This window comes from Hippoglossus stenolepis, chromosome 7 (genome assembly GCF_022539355.2).
Source record: "Hippoglossus stenolepis isolate QCI-W04-F060 chromosome 7, HSTE1.2, whole genome shotgun sequence".
Taxonomy (NCBI): domain Eukaryota; kingdom Metazoa; phylum Chordata; class Actinopteri; order Pleuronectiformes; family Pleuronectidae; genus Hippoglossus; species Hippoglossus stenolepis.
Window position 1 is genome coordinate 22,688,136 of NC_061489.1, and position 18,029 is coordinate 22,706,164.

At 41.8% G+C, this 18,029-nt stretch overlaps 1 protein-coding gene across 1 annotated transcript; it reads left to right on the top strand.

Moving 5' to 3' along the window:
- The first annotated feature begins 1,114 nt into the window (after window positions 1–1,114).
- Window positions 1,115–16,298, top strand: elovl6 (ELOVL fatty acid elongase 6). The gene is made up of 4 exons (XM_035161907.2): window positions 1,115–1,414; window positions 13,010–13,141; window positions 13,367–13,518; window positions 14,726–16,298. The coding sequence occupies exons 1-4, from the start codon at window positions 1,332–1,334 to the stop codon at window positions 15,166–15,168; spliced, it is 810 nt and encodes a 269-aa protein (XP_035017798.1). The 5' UTR covers window positions 1,115–1,331; the 3' UTR covers window positions 15,169–16,298.
- Window positions 16,299–18,029: the final 1,731 nt, after the last annotated feature.

The following is an 18,029-nucleotide window of genomic DNA, read 5'->3' on the forward strand; positions in this document are numbered from 1 at the left end:
ACACAATTTTTAAATGAAAACTTTGACTGTCTTTTTTCCTGGGAAAGAAAAACTTCAAAACCTCCATTCTTACCAACTTTAAAAGTTCATATAGATATAGTAGTTGCCTATATACCCCATTTAGGTCAAATGGTTTATTGTAGTCGTGAAAGAACGAACAAATCCTTTATATCCAAATAACGAGAGCATGTTGAGGCAGGCTGTTCTCATCTGTTGGTTGAGGAAAGAATGTATCCATTCATCAGTAGTGTGAACGTTTCCTCGGGCGGTGCCATGAATGGTTCACTCCACCTGTTTACCTTTTTATCAGATGAAGATTCCACCTGCGTCGGCTGATAAAGCAGGTGTAGCATCGGTTCCTCTAAACGTTGGGAAAAAGCTGAATCTTCCATTTTTAAAGAATTTGAAATGAACTGAAATGAATGTGAAAATCAGGAAATCTATCTTTGAATGTCCATTCTTCCTTTTGTCTAACTTATGGAAACCTGTTCTAAGTTGGATTTATGCTGTCTCTGAGTTAGTTGAGATCAGGCCCCCCGGGGCCGCACCATCTGTTGCTCTTGTCACTGAGATTCTTTGGGATCGTTGTCTTGCTGTAGAAGGAAAATACATCTGCAACATTGCACTGTGCTTGCAAATTCCACAGTTTGGAGGCGAGCTATAGGGCCAGACAATAAAGTCAAAATAACATGGGTCAAACAAAAAGTTGAAATAAACGTTTCTGTCATTTTATGAAGTTTTTAATCACACTGATGTTTGCTCAAGTATAATTTTTTTGTTAAGTTTGGTTTTAATCACTTATTTGATTTGTACAATAATGGGGTGAAACATCATGATTTACAGCTGAGACTGAGCTGCAATTGGTCGAGCATGTGTATCGGTGGTAAATCTACTCTTCATATTGCACATGTCTTTTTTCTGGTTTCTTGTGTTTGCAATATTTATATATGTTTTTTATATATTTTATAATCATGCTTGCACTGACAACCCACAGCAAATGAAATCAATCCATCAGATTGTATTTGTTTAGCTCATATTCACACTTTTGTCTCATGGCAACTTGACAATGAACCCTATAGAGGTGTGGGGGGGCGTTAGGACCCGGGGAACGCCTCCCTGAGGAAGAGGGCGTTGGAGGAAGAAGGCGCCGCCACCGACAGCTCGCGCACAACCGCGAGGTCCTGGGCACAGCGCGAGCGATGCGAGTCGGGGGGTCGCGTGGAAACTAACAGACTAAAACTGATCGAACCCGGAAGCAGCTGGACCCACGGTCACGTCCCGTTCACAGCAGCAGCAGCAGCAGCGGCGAGGACGCACACGGCGCAGCGAGCATGTCGGTGCTGGCTCTGCAAGAGTATGAGTTCGAGAGGCAGTTCAACGAGGACGAAGCCATCCGATGGATGCAGGAGAACTGGTAAGGACCGCGAGCTCCGGCCGTGAACACCCCGGCCGCCGAACGGGAGGCTGCACCGGGGGATTAAACCCCCCGCCGCGTCCTCTCTGCCCATCAGCCGCACACCGTGCCTCAGGCAAATTCACAGGCCGATGCTGAGCCACGCTTCAGCCGGATCACACACACACACACGCACGCACACGCACACGCACTCAGGGGTTGTGTTGCATTACGCATCGTTTTCACAGGAAGGATTTGTCCTGTAATTAATTCTCCTCATCATCACCAGTTACCGCGATACCACAGCTGCAAAGGTCAGCAGCTGCCTCATCCATGTTTCACTTGGCCCAGCAGCCTCCAACATCTGCATCAGCCTCGAGAGAGATGCTCACTTCCTTCATTCCACTGAAACTGTCAGCACTTTGTTAGACCTGTGCACGGATATTAGATTCAAATCTGATTCGGTGTCGTTTTAAAGTCGGTGAAAACAATGCAAACCGTGTTCTGGGCTGAACATAAATGATCTGTGCTGCAGGAATCAGGCTCAGAAGCTTGATTTGTCCAACTGACAGTTAAAGACTCAAAGATATTTCGTTCAAAGTGATGTCAAAGCAGCATATCTGCACATTAGAGAAGTTTTCATTCAGACTAGATAAGGCAAAATACACCCATATTAGTCGATATCGATAATTATTGTCATATTTTGCATCTATAGACAGGACAGCAGAAGTGTGTGATGGGGATAGAGGGGGGAAGGGGGAGAGGGCCGGGTCAGAATCGAACCTGCGGACGGCACAGGAGGCCTCAAGCCTCAGCACATGCCCCCTCGATAGCAATAATTATCACGATCAACTTTTTAAACCTCAAAACAACTATGAGGTAGAACTTTAAAACCAACTTCCTCATACCATGTCTCACAAGGCATGAATATAGTGATGTGTTTTAAACTTTTGCTATATTGCTACTGACTTTATTGCCCATAATTGAAATGTGAATTAATCAAAAGTAGCTGCAATCGACTATTAGACCGTCGCTCTGGGTTTTAAAATCTGGTTTTCAGCCAAAGCAGGAGCAGAGAACACCGATTAACTGACAAATGATTAATTGCTGAACAATCTCCAGTGTAGAAACGTGCAGATATGAATCCCCACGGAATCACTGTCTGAAAAATCAAAACTGCTTTTAGACCCGTGTGTGTTTACCCAGGGAAGTGTCTGGCAGGGTTTGCACATACTGCAATATTGCCCTGGACTAATATTTCACTGTTGATAGTGGGGGTTAAGTAAATATTGCTCTGCGGCTGTGTGCAACGCCGGTGCATCTCAAATGTAGGTTGTGTCCAGAAAACCCCCCCCCTTTTTTTTTTTTGCATGAACTCACTGAAGGGGCCATGATCGCTGCAGGTCTGTGCCAGGTCCGAGCTTCAGAGCAAAAACGGAATGAGTCATGCGTTAAGTTTGTCCAGGCTTCATTAGGCATTCAGTGGCTCTGGATTGGTAAAAAAAAAAGTAGCACAGGCCGAGCAGGAGGCATTCGTCTGGATTCCTCGGCCGTCTGTGGGAACGCTCACATTCAGCAGAATCTGGATTGAGTAGCGTTCACAGAGTCTATCTCAGAGTAGTTTTATTAATTCTATTTGAAATAAATCTGTGTGTGTGAAAGGGAGAGAGAGAGAGAGAGGGAGAGAGCATGGGAGCAGTGTGCAGGAGCTGTCCATACCCTGGTACTGACAGCCAGCCAATAGCGTTCATCTTCTGATGTCTGCTGACTGAGAATTGGCCAATCACGTCAGGGCAGGATCTGTGCTGACTCCTCTCTGCTGCTCCTGTGGTGGAGGGTGTCTGGACAGGGGGGCGGTGCACATGGCCGACAGGGGCAACCACCACAATAAATGGCGTTTCTGAGAAAAACTGCCGAGGTGACTCAGTGTGGCGTGTTTTTTTTAGGATTTAAGGAAGAGATGGAAAGAAAGTGAAAGCATCTGAAGGCTTGAAGCAAGAGGAACAGAAATAAATAGACTTTATTCACACACTTGTGCAACACACGCTGATTTATTAGTGAGGGTTAAGACACCTCCAGTAAACCTTACGTCCACTCAGTCAAGTACAAATGCTCATTAAATTAGTTTTTGGCCGAGGAACGATCACTGAGCTGAGTTGGACATTAAGTTTGAAGTGTTTATGAATCAGTTTTATGAAGTTCAGATTTGACTGAGCAATTCTGGAAAAAACGAGAATCAAAATTCTCTCCTGTTGTCAAGGGAGTTTGTTTTGTTAGCATTTAAAAACAATATCTGTCCTCAATACAAACTTCTTTCCACTTTTCTCTCACTCTGTTTCTCTGTCAGTTTCCTGTCACTGTGCAACACAGGTGGTATAATTGTGTAATAAGGGAAAGCACATATAATGCATCATTACATATAGAGAGAGAGAAAGTAGGAGCTCTTGTTTTGTTTTCATATTTGTCAAGATATACTCACCAGTTTAGCAGATTCTGAGGCATCATAACCATAACTGCAAATGTTACATGGCATAAAAAAAACTGCACAATATTCTTTAATATGTCTTTAAAAATAGAAAATCTGATGTTTGTTTTTGGGTCCAATATGTCGATATACTATGTTAAAGTGAAAAATGCATTGTCTAGTCATGTAGGCAATGCTGTGCTGAAGAGTTATACAAAAATTAATGTGGTGTATATAAAGGCAAAATCAAAATTAGCTCAGGACTCCTCAGGGTTTACATTCTACGCTCAAAATATGCTTTTTGTGCTGCAATGTCTTTTTAAAACAGATACTTCTATCCAACATAATATTGGATAGAAGTATCAGACGTAATTCTTAGGACAATTTATTGGTTGAGCTCGTCGTGCTTTGTCAGTTAATTCTAACTAAGTTTAATCCCCTGTTACACACCCTGTGTCTGTGCTGAAGTTGAGCAACTCAGAGTTTCACTGTCATGAAAAATGTTCTATCGGTTCAGACACTTACACTTACACACACTTACACACATACTTACACCCTTACACACACACACACACACACACACACACACACACACACACACACACACACACACACACACACAAACACATAAAGAGAGAGTGATGCCACAGCAGGTGTCTTACCTTTGGCACCCTTTCTAAAAAATACCTGCAGTGACATAACTGGATTGGGCGAGGCCAGAACTGCAACATGCCTCACAATCTGAACCTATAGTCTCCATGTTGTAGGCGAACCGTTCCCCTTTCTTCCCTGATCATTCCCCATGAAATCTGATAAAAAAGGACTGAATAGATATGAAATTTGCTGTCGGTGGTAGATCTTACATTTTGATATAAAAACCTCTGACGCTGCGGAGGCGGAGCAGACACCAGAGATGGAGGATCGGCTTTGATGAATGAAGAAAACTCCTCACACCTCAAAGGTAAGACATCTTTATGTTTGGATATCGCCTATTTTGTTTTATATATAACATTTTACAGTGGGCGATGCATGTATGTGTGCATGTCAGAGTAATTAAATCATCAAATATCCAGATTAGGACTAACATAACTATCAAAGCAAGTATCAGATTAACTAGACAATTATTTTCCAGATTAATTACAATAATGCAACACTGGCTTTTGCTCTTTCTATCCATCAGTACGACTTATAGAATCTTTCTTTATGTGATGATCACTTTGTCCATTTTAGCCTCCATAAACACAACTGCTACTTTTATCAAGAGCTAAATTACATTGTTGCATTTCTTTAATCTGTTATTGAAACCTCAGCTTTGCTTTTGACTCTTTTTCATATTTCATACGTCATTTGAGCTGCTCAATGAGTCATAAGTAATTTTTTCTGTCAGATGTTTTCAGGTCACCTCATATTGTTATGTTAATTAATCCAGTTCATTGGTGGCTCTTGGTTCATCCTGTCACTTTTACTTTCTGTCACAGTTTGAGGCGACACAGTAAATTAATATGTTTGCGCTTCAGTAAAGCAATTTTTGTTGTCTCGCCTTGAGTAATGCACACTGTGATACATGTGTTGACGCTGTGTGTTTATAGTGTGTGCATGTCATTGTTTTGCAGGGTTGAATGGAGACTGGTACTCTGATCTGATGTGTTTCCTGGAGACTGGCTGCAAACAGATCAGCATTGTGAGGCAAAGACAAAAGAAGATGAAGAGGTGGAAGGAGTGGACATGGATCAAGATGCGGCAACGACATCAGTTTTGACCCCTTCGTCCCCTTTGACCCAAGCATGAGGCAGTGGAGGAGCAGGGCAATATATTAGCTTTACATTTTAATTGGAAACTAATCGGAAGATGTAAATATGAAAATAACATTAATTAATATTAAGTTTACTTATTATGTCCAGAAATTGTATCCACTGTACTTTCTGGATATACTGTAGAATTTGAAAAGGGGAACTTTTCTCTATAGTAATGTAGACCTAGTGCTCTGTGGGTTAAGCTTTAGTCGTGTTCTTTTCTTTTTCCTTATGAGGGTGGATGTGGAGCTTTCTATGAAATGCTGTAGGTTTACACATTTGCTGTCAGATCTTTCCAAATAAAGGATGTTATATCAAACCTGTCATGTGCATTTAACTGTGTGTATAGTTTGTGGAGATTGCTGTGTTCCCTTTCTCATGATTATGATTATAGGTTTTATGTTCTGCTCCACATTGTTGCTGGACTCATCAATTATATCAACAGGACATTGCAAAAAAGAACACAACACAAAATAATAGAATCGTCAGATTACTTGTTTAATCAAATGGAGAGAAACGTCATAGCAAATAAACAACTATCAGGCAAGTGATTAATATTACCCTGAGAATGATCTACTTGTCATTCATATGGATTTGCTTTAGCCCCCTGTGATCCTCTGAAGGATGAACATATAGATAATGGATGGATCCAGATGGAGCTCTTGCATTGTATCGTTGCATTTGGTATTTGTGTTTTATTTTCTTAATGCACTCAATGCAATTCATTGTGATGGGTTAAACCTGCAGTTTAGCCTGTTCTGTATGGAGGTTGCGTGTGTTTCAGTTTGGCATCACTGTCCTAAGGAGAGCTGCTATCTGCTGTTACACACATCTTCATCCTGCTGACTCACAATGCACTCCCACAGACGTCATCGCCCTTCATTGCCATGCAGGTTGCTATAGATCTGTGTTCCCCTTCTTTGAAAAAGTTGGCGTCCCCTCGGGCCTCCGCACGTTTGATGGATCTCTGGTGGTTTGGGCTCTGGACTGATAATAAGAGATCCAGAGCCGGAGAATGTTGCAGTGAGAATTAACAATGAGATCGCTGTGGTCTGTTTAGTTAATTCTGCCTCTCTCCACAAACTAGCAACACTGGTTTCCTCTTAACTTGAAGGAGATGTTGTTATTCCATTTCTCTTGAAGTGTAACATCCGGCTTCTTGTTTCTTGGCAGTCGCCATGATGCATGTCAGAGATGGCACGAAATCACCACAGGCTTGTTTTGTTCACCCTGACCGTGATCTGAGAGGCATCCAGCTTAAAGGACATCTAGTGTGTTGTGATTAACTTGCTAAAGGACGATAGTGATATTTGTGACCTATTAATGATTTATTCCCAGTGAAATTAGATTAAAACATGAACTGCGCCGTCTTTTCGTTTCCCTGAACTGCCTTTCACTGATGGAAAGTGAAACCAGAGAGCAGTGGCACTTCCGGCAGACCTCTAGTTTCTTAGCAGCCAGTCCACATCCTCATCTTTGGCTTGCAAACATCCGGCCTGGGGTGGATTCTGTGTTAGTCAGGACTTATTAAAATCACCATGTGCTGCTCTTGTTAAAATGGCAGCAACATGCTAGGGACCAAGACTGTAGATTCAGTGTGTGACGATCAAGAGCAACCTCTTGAACTGGACTGGAAAGGAACAGTTTCTATATATGAAGCCTAGTATAGTAGCACATGTCGGTTTTTGCTCATGCTTTCTTTAGTTGTGGAGTTTTATCATTTGATTTAATACAGAATAAAAAGCCAGTAAGATGGTATTGAGAAGAACATCAGCTAAAAAAACAAAAAACCTGGCATAACTCAGGGATAGTTCTTGACTCACCTGAGACAGTCCCAACTATAAGCTTTAACAAAGGGTACAGTTTTAAATCTAACCTTAAATGTAGAGATGGAGCCTCCCAAACCTAAATTGCGATCTGGTTTCAGAGAGAGGAGCCCGACAGTTGAAGGCTCTGCCTCCCATTCGACCCTTAGAGAGACTAAAAACAACAAGAGTCATTAAACATTAGTCCATAGCACCAGTAGTGGTGGATGGGTATGGATTTTAATGTATATAACTAATGTTGACGTTGTGCTTAAAGTGGAATGCGACAAGTGTCCTTAAGGCCAATTGTCTTACAGCTTGAAATAAGCTTGACTCAAGATGTTCTTAAGGGTTCAGGTTACTTAACAGGCTGAAATAATTGCTGCTCAACAAAAGTAAGGTTTCATGAATAGACAAATGATCATTTTATGTCGGCCACCAGATGCAGAGTGAACTCAAAAAGTGGTGCATAGTTTTGTTGGTAATTTTATGTCCCACCAGAGAGTGCATGCAGCGAAGGGGAGGGGTGCGTGTCACTAACTGGATTATATCTGGGCTCTTCCTGGACGAACTGATGCTGTAATAGCTGCGTCTTATTTCCAGCACCTCCTGGTCTGATGCTGTGGTTTGCTGCTCATCCCACACTTTGGCACAGTAGCTCTGGCAGCTTTCTACAGTTTTAGATGCAGCAGAAAATATACTGTAGTCACACACTCTGAACTGCACGCGCACAATTGTATACACATGCATTTGTTGTGCGTGTAAGTTGTGTCTGCATACATGACAACATATGCTTTCCTGAGACAGTTTGAGAGCAGCTCAGTGGCCCAGGCGTGCAGACTCATCCTCAGACTGCAAACTCAGGATTACGTAACGGCTGAAATCTCCTGGACCAGCTAATACAGATCCAAGTTCCACAGCAGGTTACCCGGCGGCTTTGTGCGACACTGTCAGTGGGGGAGGGGAAGGGTCTGAGGGATCAACATCCTCATTATGTTATGCAGTGTTCCAGAGAGGACACATGCAAGTACACAGAATGTGCACACTGTGATTTACTTTGACAATACTCTGAGCTCATGTCTAGACCTGGACATCTACTGTCAAAATGTGTGTGTGGGCTTCGATGCCTTTTCTGAGTCGTCTGGGAGTCTTGTTTAAAGTTCAAATTAGCAGAGGAGGACATATGATGCTTTTACACACACACAGAAAACACTGCTCCTGACGCTCTTCATAGCGCGACTGATACTTCCTCATCATCGCGATGTCATGTGACATTATGATGCCCCACATTTACATTACGTACGGCTAGTTGCTAGTCTGGCGTGGGCCTTAGCGCAGCCAGGTAGAGCGAGAGCGGAGGCTGACGTTTTCCTACACGCGCTGGAAACCAGTTGACCAATCACAACCTGTGGACCAGGTGGCCAATCAGAGCAGGCTGGGCTTTATCAGGAGGGGGGCTTAAAGTGACAGGAGCTAAAACCAAGGCTTTCAGACAGTTGCTGAAATCAGCTGCAGCAATTATGTTAAATTTAGATCGTGTAAACCTTTTCCAAGTAATAGCCCAAATTAAATTTATGAACCTGGATATGAGGATATTAATATACCTGCGTTACCCATCCTCATAAACGTTTTATTTATTGGAAGCTTTTTGATGTGAACAGTTTTGTTGAGCCTGGCCACAGGGCAGCTCCAGACTTTTTTTTATTTGTTGAATTTATATTCTTTACTTTGGCAGATATGAGCATCCTTTTTTAAATTTTTTATCTCAGATATCTAGCAGAAATTGGCAGCGGTGCAAACTGGGCCAGTGCCCAGCATCTCACCCTGCGATGATAATCTCACATTAGAGAAATAGATGCCAGAGATGCCTAGCCCACCCAACTGAGCAGCTCTTGCATACTGTGCTGGTTGTGCACATCGATAACGGCCTCTGGAGTTGGCAATGTTCCCGTAAACTTAATATTTGACTCAATGTTCCAACAAAATAAGAACTAAACAGTATGATTTCTCTGTAAAAAGACCAAAATAAAAACGGTGAAGAATTGGACCATGTAAAATACGTATGCAGCGGATCTAGGACACCTACTGACTTGGCTGCTTACTGTTATTTTGGAAGAAATCTCAGCAGGAAGAAAACATCTGGTTTCCAACCAGGCAAGAAATATCTGCTGATTCTGTCCCTACTTCCTGCTGATCCTCCTCAAAAGAGCGCTGCCTTGTAGTTTTTCACTGGTGCTGCCGTGGCCCACTTTCACTAACAGCAGAAACGAGCCTCTTCCCACACCCTTCTAATATATGTTTTTTTCTCCAGCAAAGGACGAGCGGCCTCTTAAGCCTTTCAATGATTAATTTGCCTTATTATTGTAGTCTCCTCTATTATACGTTTCTAATTGTTGTTGATAAATGAGAATAAAGAGGATTACTTGTCTGATCTCCCTGCACCAGAGACCAGGGATGGAAGAGATCTCCTCCTACACTATCCCAACATATTTCTCTATTTTCACAGAAAGGATTTCGAAGAAACATTCTGTAATTTGAACAAGGTTAAAGGTTTTAAAGAAGGACTTGGTGCAGTAGACGAGCAGTGTCTATATCCTCGAGTTGGTCCGGAGTGGTTTTAAACTGGTTGATAAAGTCGGGTTATAAAAGGCTGAACTCTTCGCTGGTGGTGAAGAAATGTGTTGAATGCACAGTTGGAGGGTCCGTTTCTCTCTGCGATGCAGTGATGGTATTTCATTTGGCCGTGGGAATGATTTAAAGAATCTATCACTTGTCCGATGGCATTCGGTTTCAAGTGTCAGAAAATCCTGTTTAATTCGAGTAATCCCGTCTTATTTCTCAGATGAATTTAACTACTGAAGCTCGTGGGCGGAGCTAAGGACCCATCGTGTGAAGGTGTGATGTGAAATGACACTGACGTCTGAAATGCATTCCTGTGACTGCACACGGAGCTCGGCTGCAGTTGGCACTTCAGAGCATTTGCAAAGACAACAGCAGCCCCTCCCCCACCACTTCCACCACTTTGCCAGCTTTGCCCCTGCCCGTGGGTTTCTTTACCCTTGCATTGTTTCTTCTGACAGCAGTGGAAACCATCTTCTAAACCTAATGCATCAGGCTGTACACATCTTAATCTTTGAGTTAGTAGTAATGTCCATAATGTCCATAAAGTTACCTTTCAAACCAGTTCAGACTGTAGACTGTAGATAAAGATGGACGATGTGACGGCTCCTGAAAAATCAATAATCACCAAACTGTTTTTGGCTGAACAATGGCCACAACAATGCCGTCTCCGCACTTTGACCTTTTAGCTTGGATGGCAGCACACTGAAGGGGAATGCCAACATTGTTTCTCCTCTGCGGTTCCTCCGGCCAGGCTACAGTATGTAGGCCACTGTGTATTTGTGCGTCTCTGTTCTCCCCTCATTAGTGTGTGGTTGAGAAACAGTGCTGTCACTCTGCTGTCCAGGCCTGTGGTGATTCCGTTAAAGCGGCTCCTCTTGACTTTGACTGGGCTGCATTGTCCTTTGTGCACTGGAGGTGGCCTGAATCAGAATCTGGGAGGATCAGCGAGTTGGCATCCTTCATCCTTAGAACAGTGACACACAATGAAGTCTGTTATTATTTTTAACAATTGACTGTTATTGAAACTTTGGAATCGATGTTCGTGAATTTTTTTGGAGGGGTGAAGCAACATAAAAGGAAGAAACCATTCAATTTCTAACCCTATAATCTATTATTTTAATGTAAAATAAGTTTTATAGTGTTGATTTAATATAGAATTGTTTATATTCCAAATGTATTAAAAATGTAGGTGGGAAATGGGGATATCCAGACTCCTGCGCCCTTATATACCAGAGCAGACAAGTTTATAATATTATAAACTCTGTCATTTTTGTGTGGCTAAGGGGAATAAACACCTTTTCTCTTTCTTGCATAGCTTCACACCTGATCAGCAAAACTCAGTACTGCTGGAGCCGAGCTGTGCTGAGGCTGCAGAACGGGATCTACTGCTGGTTTTGCAGGTTGCTCATGTCGCGGTTCTGTGAAAAATGTTTGCAATTGCATTAGAAGAAGTATGCAGGGCACTTGTCAAGTCCGCTCTTGGGAATGTGAACTGCACTCTACAAAGACAGATGACGTTAGATGGCATCCAGACATACAACTTGCCTCGAGTATAATACAACTTGCAGTGCGGCTTTAAATAGAAAACTTTACTTCATTCCTTTCCACTGAGTAATACATTTTAATTTAGTGATTAATTTCACTGTCATGTTGTGTAAACTCCAAACAGAAAGAAAACAACATCTCTGAAATTGGCTCATCACTCCTTGAGCTAGTTTTACACATCTCATTATTTGCAGCACATGCTTCTTTTGTCTCTAAGTTTGTAGTGAAACACGTGTGACTGCACACTGTCCAATGCTTTGCACACGGCTTGTTGGGTTGTTTGTCAGCAGGATTACACAAAAACCACTGAACGGATTTCCCAGAAAAGGATGAGACATGGGGCCAAGAAATAACCACGTACTCCAGGAACTTTTAACCCTTTATGTAACATTGCAGGATAAGGAGTCATTTGACCTTTTCACATGTTTCTCAGAGAATAAGGGCCCGGACACACATGCGCAAATACGAAATTAGGTATCGCGGGTCAAATTTCACCAAAGTTGACATTTGCCTCACCACAGAAAGTGAATCACCACTGAGACAGGGCCCTTATTCATGGGTTTTTATTATTTTTTGAATCAGGCATATGACTGATATTCATGAATGTTTGCAATTTGGTCCAGATAAAAATCCACATCTAGTGGATTGAAATGTGGTTTTGCAAGGGGACTTGTGATCCTTTGCCAAATTATGCTCCCTACTGAGTTCCATTCACCTGCAACCTTCCCATTGTTAATTTCCTTACTTTTTTTTTAACTAAAACTGGTCCAAACAGTTCCTCTGCTCTCTGTCCAATACACCAAACAGTGTTCATGGACAGAGTCGCTCTAGCTTTAGGCAGCGTGCCCCATCTCCTACTCAGCATCGAGTCTGTCACGTCCGACCACCTGAGCTTTGTGATTGTGCTGAGCGCAAATTCAGCTGGTCCAGGTGACGCATCATCACAAGTCCTCAGCTTCACACGACACAGCAGGCATCTCTGAAGCTAAGTGTTTTTGGCGACAGATGGAGCTGCACAGAAAAGTGAATTATATCATCACTTCGTGTATTTCCTGAAGTCGGTGCAGTTTGGGTTTGTGTTGTAAACAGCATGTTGTAGTGAACTGTCAAAATAACTTATTTGAACCCACCTTCAATTTTTGGTGGATCTAGAAATGCAGTGTGCATAGTAAATAGCTGCTTGTAGTTTAAGGATGGATTTCTAACTGATCAATAAAGGTTGTTACTACTTCTGGATATTATTTCCATTTCTTCTTTTATATAATAGTTCTCCTCACTCATTTCCTGCAGAACATCTGTTAAGCTGTGTTTTCTGTCTCAACGTGCTCGTCACTTGAACCTGGGACCTGCAGATTAAAGTTGTTCTCTTTTCTGTTTGTGTTTACAGGAAGAAGTCCTTTCTCTTCTCTGCACTCTACGCTGCCTGTATCCTCGGCGGCCGTCATGTCATGAAGCAGAGGGAGAAGTTTGAGCTGAGGAAACCTCTGGTGCTGTGGTCGCTCACGCTCGCTGTCTTCAGGTCAGAACAAGGTTTTTTAATGTATTGTTTTTTAAAGTGTATGTGGATTTTGTATCACATAGATTAACCCAAATTAACAATATATGTGTAAAACACGCAGCATATTTGACCAAATTAAACAAACTGATGAACAGTGACTATATAGTAGGTTTTAACTAGATGTATTAAATATTTCTCCACGTTAATACTCTGCTATGTGTGTACTGTGTGTGTCTGTGTGTGCAGTATATTCGGTGCCATCCGCACTGGGAGTTACATGACGTACATCCTGATGACAAAAGGCCTCAAACAGTCAGTTTGTGATCAGAGCTTTTACAACGGGCCCGTCAGCAAGTTCTGGGCGTACGCCTTCGTACTCAGTAAAGCACCAGAGCTGGGTAAGTCAACACCTTCTTAGAGCTCACGTGGCTCATCATGCACACTGGTAAGATAATGTTTTCATCAGTTCAATGCAACTGCTCATCAAAAATCTTTTCTCCTTTATTCATCTCAGTTTTAAAGTTAGGATAAAGACAACAGCATGTTAGTGAACAACAGTTGCTCTCTTTGAAAATCAATTAATTGCAACGAGTGTGTTTTTATTTGCAGTGACTGACAACATTGATTTTTAGAGCTTTGCTTTTCCTTCATTATTAAAACGATAATATTAAATATTGACATTTCTTCATCAAATTGGAATTGGCCTCTGCATTCGATATTTCAGACATGATTTAACTTTAATACCTGAAGAATTGAAGAACCTTTTATTTCTCCATCTTTCATATCAAATGTGACCTTATAACTTTATTTCTGTGTGTGGTCCCTTTTCTTATCTGTGTCCTTCTGATGTTTAAAATGCCACAAACTCCAGGTTTAAACTTGGAGCAGTGGTTCCACTCGGTGAGAATCAAATGAAAGGCAGCACATAGACACAAGGTCATGAATTACGAAAATGTTTCACACTTTCAAACACGTGTACATTTACTTCCTGTATTTTAAAAATATAATGTCATAGTGATGGGAAATGAAGGTTCCTTAAATTCCTGGGTTTCGTTTTCTTCGTTACTTCCTAAAATGAAGTAAAAACCTGATTATGAAGTCATTCACATCAATCAGACTTTATTTGTATAAATAAAAACAATGTAACACAACATGCTTTTTCGAATAATACTAATAAAAACAACAACAACCCTCCACTCACATCCACGCAGAGAGGAAATCAATATTAACAGGACCAGAGGAAACACTGTCTTAAATGTTGTAAACACCACATGCAGGTAAACAGATTGAGATAAAGATAAAAACCAACATCTGCCTTTTAGTGACTTGCAGCAGAAAATATATGTTCACTACTCTTTTCTATTATGGCATCGTTTGTTTCTCGATTAATTAGAAGAATACTGGTTTATTTTTTAAAGCTTATGGATGTTGTCATTATACTGGATAATTAATATGTGCTGTAAATACAGATTTTACTGTAACTTTTGTGTTTTGAGTGTTCCAGTCTTTTTTGAATGGGCCCTTAATAGTAACAGTAATGATGGTCTCTTTCCTCCTTGTCCCATCCCTTCATTCATCCTCCTTCTTCTCCTTTCCCACCTCTAGGTGACACTCTCTTCATCGTCCTGAGGAAGCAGAAGCTCATCTTCCTCCACTGGTACCACCACATCACCGTGCTGCTGTACTCCTGGTACTCCTACAAAGACATGGTGGCCGGCGGCGGGTGGTTCATGACCATGAACTACTTGGTCCACGCCGTCATGTACTCTTACTACGCCTTGCGGGCGGCCGGCTTCAAGGTGTCGCGCAACTTCGCCATGTTCATCACGCTGACCCAGATCACCCAGATGGTCATGGGCTGTGTCGTCAACTACTGGGTGTACTCGTGGATGCAGCAGGGGCAGGAGTGTCCATCCCACATGCAGAACATTGTGTGGTCCTCTCTCATGTACCTCAGCTACTTTGTGCTCTTCATCCAGTTCTTCTTCGAGGCCTACATCGCCAAGTCCAGAGCATCAGCTGCGGCCATCACCAAGAAGAGGAAGTAAAAGAAAATGCCATAAGTACGGGAAGATAATGACGAAAGAGGCAGTTTGAAACGAAGAGCAGGGACCACTGACTTGAGAGGGAGAGTGGGGGGTGGTGGTGGTGGTGGTTAATGAAGAGGTGGGGTGGAGGTCGGGAAGCGGGTGGGGGTGGGAGGGACAAGAGGATGGCTGGTGTTTGTGCTTGAGCATTACTAATAATGTGCAGATCTTAAAAACGCCTGGTCCGAGGTGACGTGTCTGTTGCGCGACGCCACTTTCAGAAGCCATCGCCATGAGTTGTCCCCCCCGAAGTGTAAAAAAACCCCTTTTTTGAATCCAACATTAAATCGTTTTTAAAATATTATTAAAAAGATTACATTTGCCACAAGCATATGTTTATTCGATATTTAAAAAAGAAGAAGAAATGAATCCGTACATATGAAGATGGATGGAGTCAGTGTCAACTGGAGCCGTCTGAGTATGTTTTCGTCATCTGTGTTTGTCGTTTTGTTGGGATCTGTCTGGAGAAAAGGTTTGAGACGCCGGCGAGTGCTCGGAGCTGCTGTGCGTTGGCGGCGGATGTGAAACCGATGGTTGGTGAACGGCACTGGATCTTCTGTGTCTTACATTGCAACACGCGATATATATATTTCTCAGGTCTTTAGGTTATCTCCTTTATACAATATGCATATCAAGACAAGGTAGACGTGGGTTAACATCAGCACGGGTTTACAGTTCGGCCGCGCGGTTTGGGAATGACTGGACTGACCCGGATGATCACACTGCTCCGGGGCACGAGGGGAACCAGACGCTGACAGTGCCCTGCTTCACCGTTCGTCATGACCTTGCAGAAGCTGCCGACCACACTTGGGGAAAAAAAGGACCTTTCATTGATTTCCAAACGCTTGTCTGTGTTGAAGGGTCCCCACCAGTGAAGAGTCTGTCGGACACTGAAATCATAAATGAAGGACAATGTTTAGCAAAAGGCAAAAAAAAAAATCAAACATGCAAATTGTCAAAATCTGCTGTTATTGACTTAGTATGTATCATTAATGGCATCTGTTGTGCTATCGTGCATTTGCACCGTGTCAATGTCCAAAACAAATGTTGCTGAAAAACGTAACGTGCGAACAAAGAGTGCTCAAATGTGACGTGCCTGTCGTCTGCTTTTTCTTTTGTGTCTCAGCTGTGATGTCTTGGTTTTACACAAATCTTTATTTCTTGGTAATACTGAGGTCAGAGGGCAATTATCAGTTATAAATATCAGTTTATCTGTTCAGCTGTTAGCACAGAGACTGTTTATAAAGATTGAGCTTCAAAACTGCTCATTTGACCTAAGGACTCCAAAGAGATGCTGAATTGTATTATATTAAACAGGACACACCTCTTGATTGTAGATTTTAATGCTGCTTATATTTGATATGAATTTTACTATTAAAAAATTGAATTGATCCAGTTATCTCCTACTCAAACTGGAATTTATTGATGCTCCCTAAATGACAGCCCTGTCATCCGAGGTGAAAGTCCAACCTAAAACCAACTTCACTCTTTTATGGACAATGGGAGGGAATGGTGGCAGTCAAACTTGTATTTATTTAGCCCATTTTCCTCATAGGGTTTAACCAGGTTGAACGTCCTCGGACCTTTACCCTCGACTGTACAGAGGGAAAACTAACCACCAAAAAATGTTTTACCCAAATTGAATAAACTGCTCCAGCGAAAGAACACAATAAAAAAAGTTTTAAAAAAGGTCATTGGAGAAGTAAAGGACGACAAAAACAAAACTGTGTCTCTTAGTTTGAGTCACAACAATATGTTTAAAATCCTAACTGCCAAGTGAACTTAATATTTCCTTCTGGCTGTATAAAGGAGTCTGAGGAATCTGAACAGATCTTCGAAACTGAGGTAAGTGATCGAAAGAAACGTCCTGAAAGGGTTTAACAGGAAAGGATTGTTTTTAATCCTCAGTCGACTCAGATGCTTCCTTATCTTATCTCATCTTGTTTCACTTCACTGAGCCTCACCTGAAACTGTCCAGAGCCACTGAGAAGACTTCTGGTGTACGTGTTATACAAACTTATATTATATTGAGCAAAACTAGACCTTCTCTTTTAAATCATCCATTCCTATGATCTGTGATAAATAACATTTAAACACCTGGTTCTGTTCAGTCAATGAGATTCTGCAGCCTCCAGGTACAATCACTGCACTTCCCCATCTCAGATCAGCTGTGGATTCAAGATGTTAAACTGGTGTGGAAGAAGCGGAAGTGAACAGAACTGAGATCCTTTGAGGTCTCGATTATTTAAACTGATTTGTTTGTGTGTTTGTTGTTTCTCTCTGAAAACTGGTATTTTCTTAAATCTTTATTGTTACTGAATTTCACACAGACCGGCCTGAAAAGGGACTTTTCTCTTTTCCCACTACTGTGAGAAATGTTTATTCAAAATTAAAGTTGCTCCATGGTTGAAGCTTGCAGGCCCCATTTCATATGCTTACACAACAGACAATGAATTTAGGCTAAAAACCCCTTAAGGGACATTTTTCAATAAACAACATGAACAACTGCAGATGAATTATACTTCATGCACAAACTAATTTCATAATACGAAACATTTCTCACAAATGAAGGTTTTTGCTCTTCCCTGGTTATAGATTATTATCATTGGATAGATTATTACTTTATTTCCTTACAAATTAAATGTCACAGTTTGTGCAGAATGGAATTCTTTACACACTATCGCCATCTGCTGGAAGAAAGACAGTGAAGCCTCACATGTAAATGATTAGGAACGAGACAGACAAATGATCCTAATAAATAATATTATGGTCTGTATGGTAGATATGTTCATGGATTTTCTAAAACAAGGTGTCTACACAAT

Coding starts and splice junctions, on each gene's coding strand:
- elovl6 (XM_035161907.2), top strand. CDS start 1,332: ATGTCGGTGCTGGCTCTGCAAGAGTATGAGTTCGAGAGGCAGTTCAAC. Junction 1,415..13,009: donor CGATGGATGCAGGAGAACTG/GTAAGGACCGCG, acceptor TTGTGTTTACAG/GAAGAAGTCCTTTCTCTTCT. Junction 13,142..13,366: donor CTCACGCTCGCTGTCTTCAG/GTCAGAACAAGG, acceptor CTGTGTGTGCAG/TATATTCGGTGCCATCCGCA.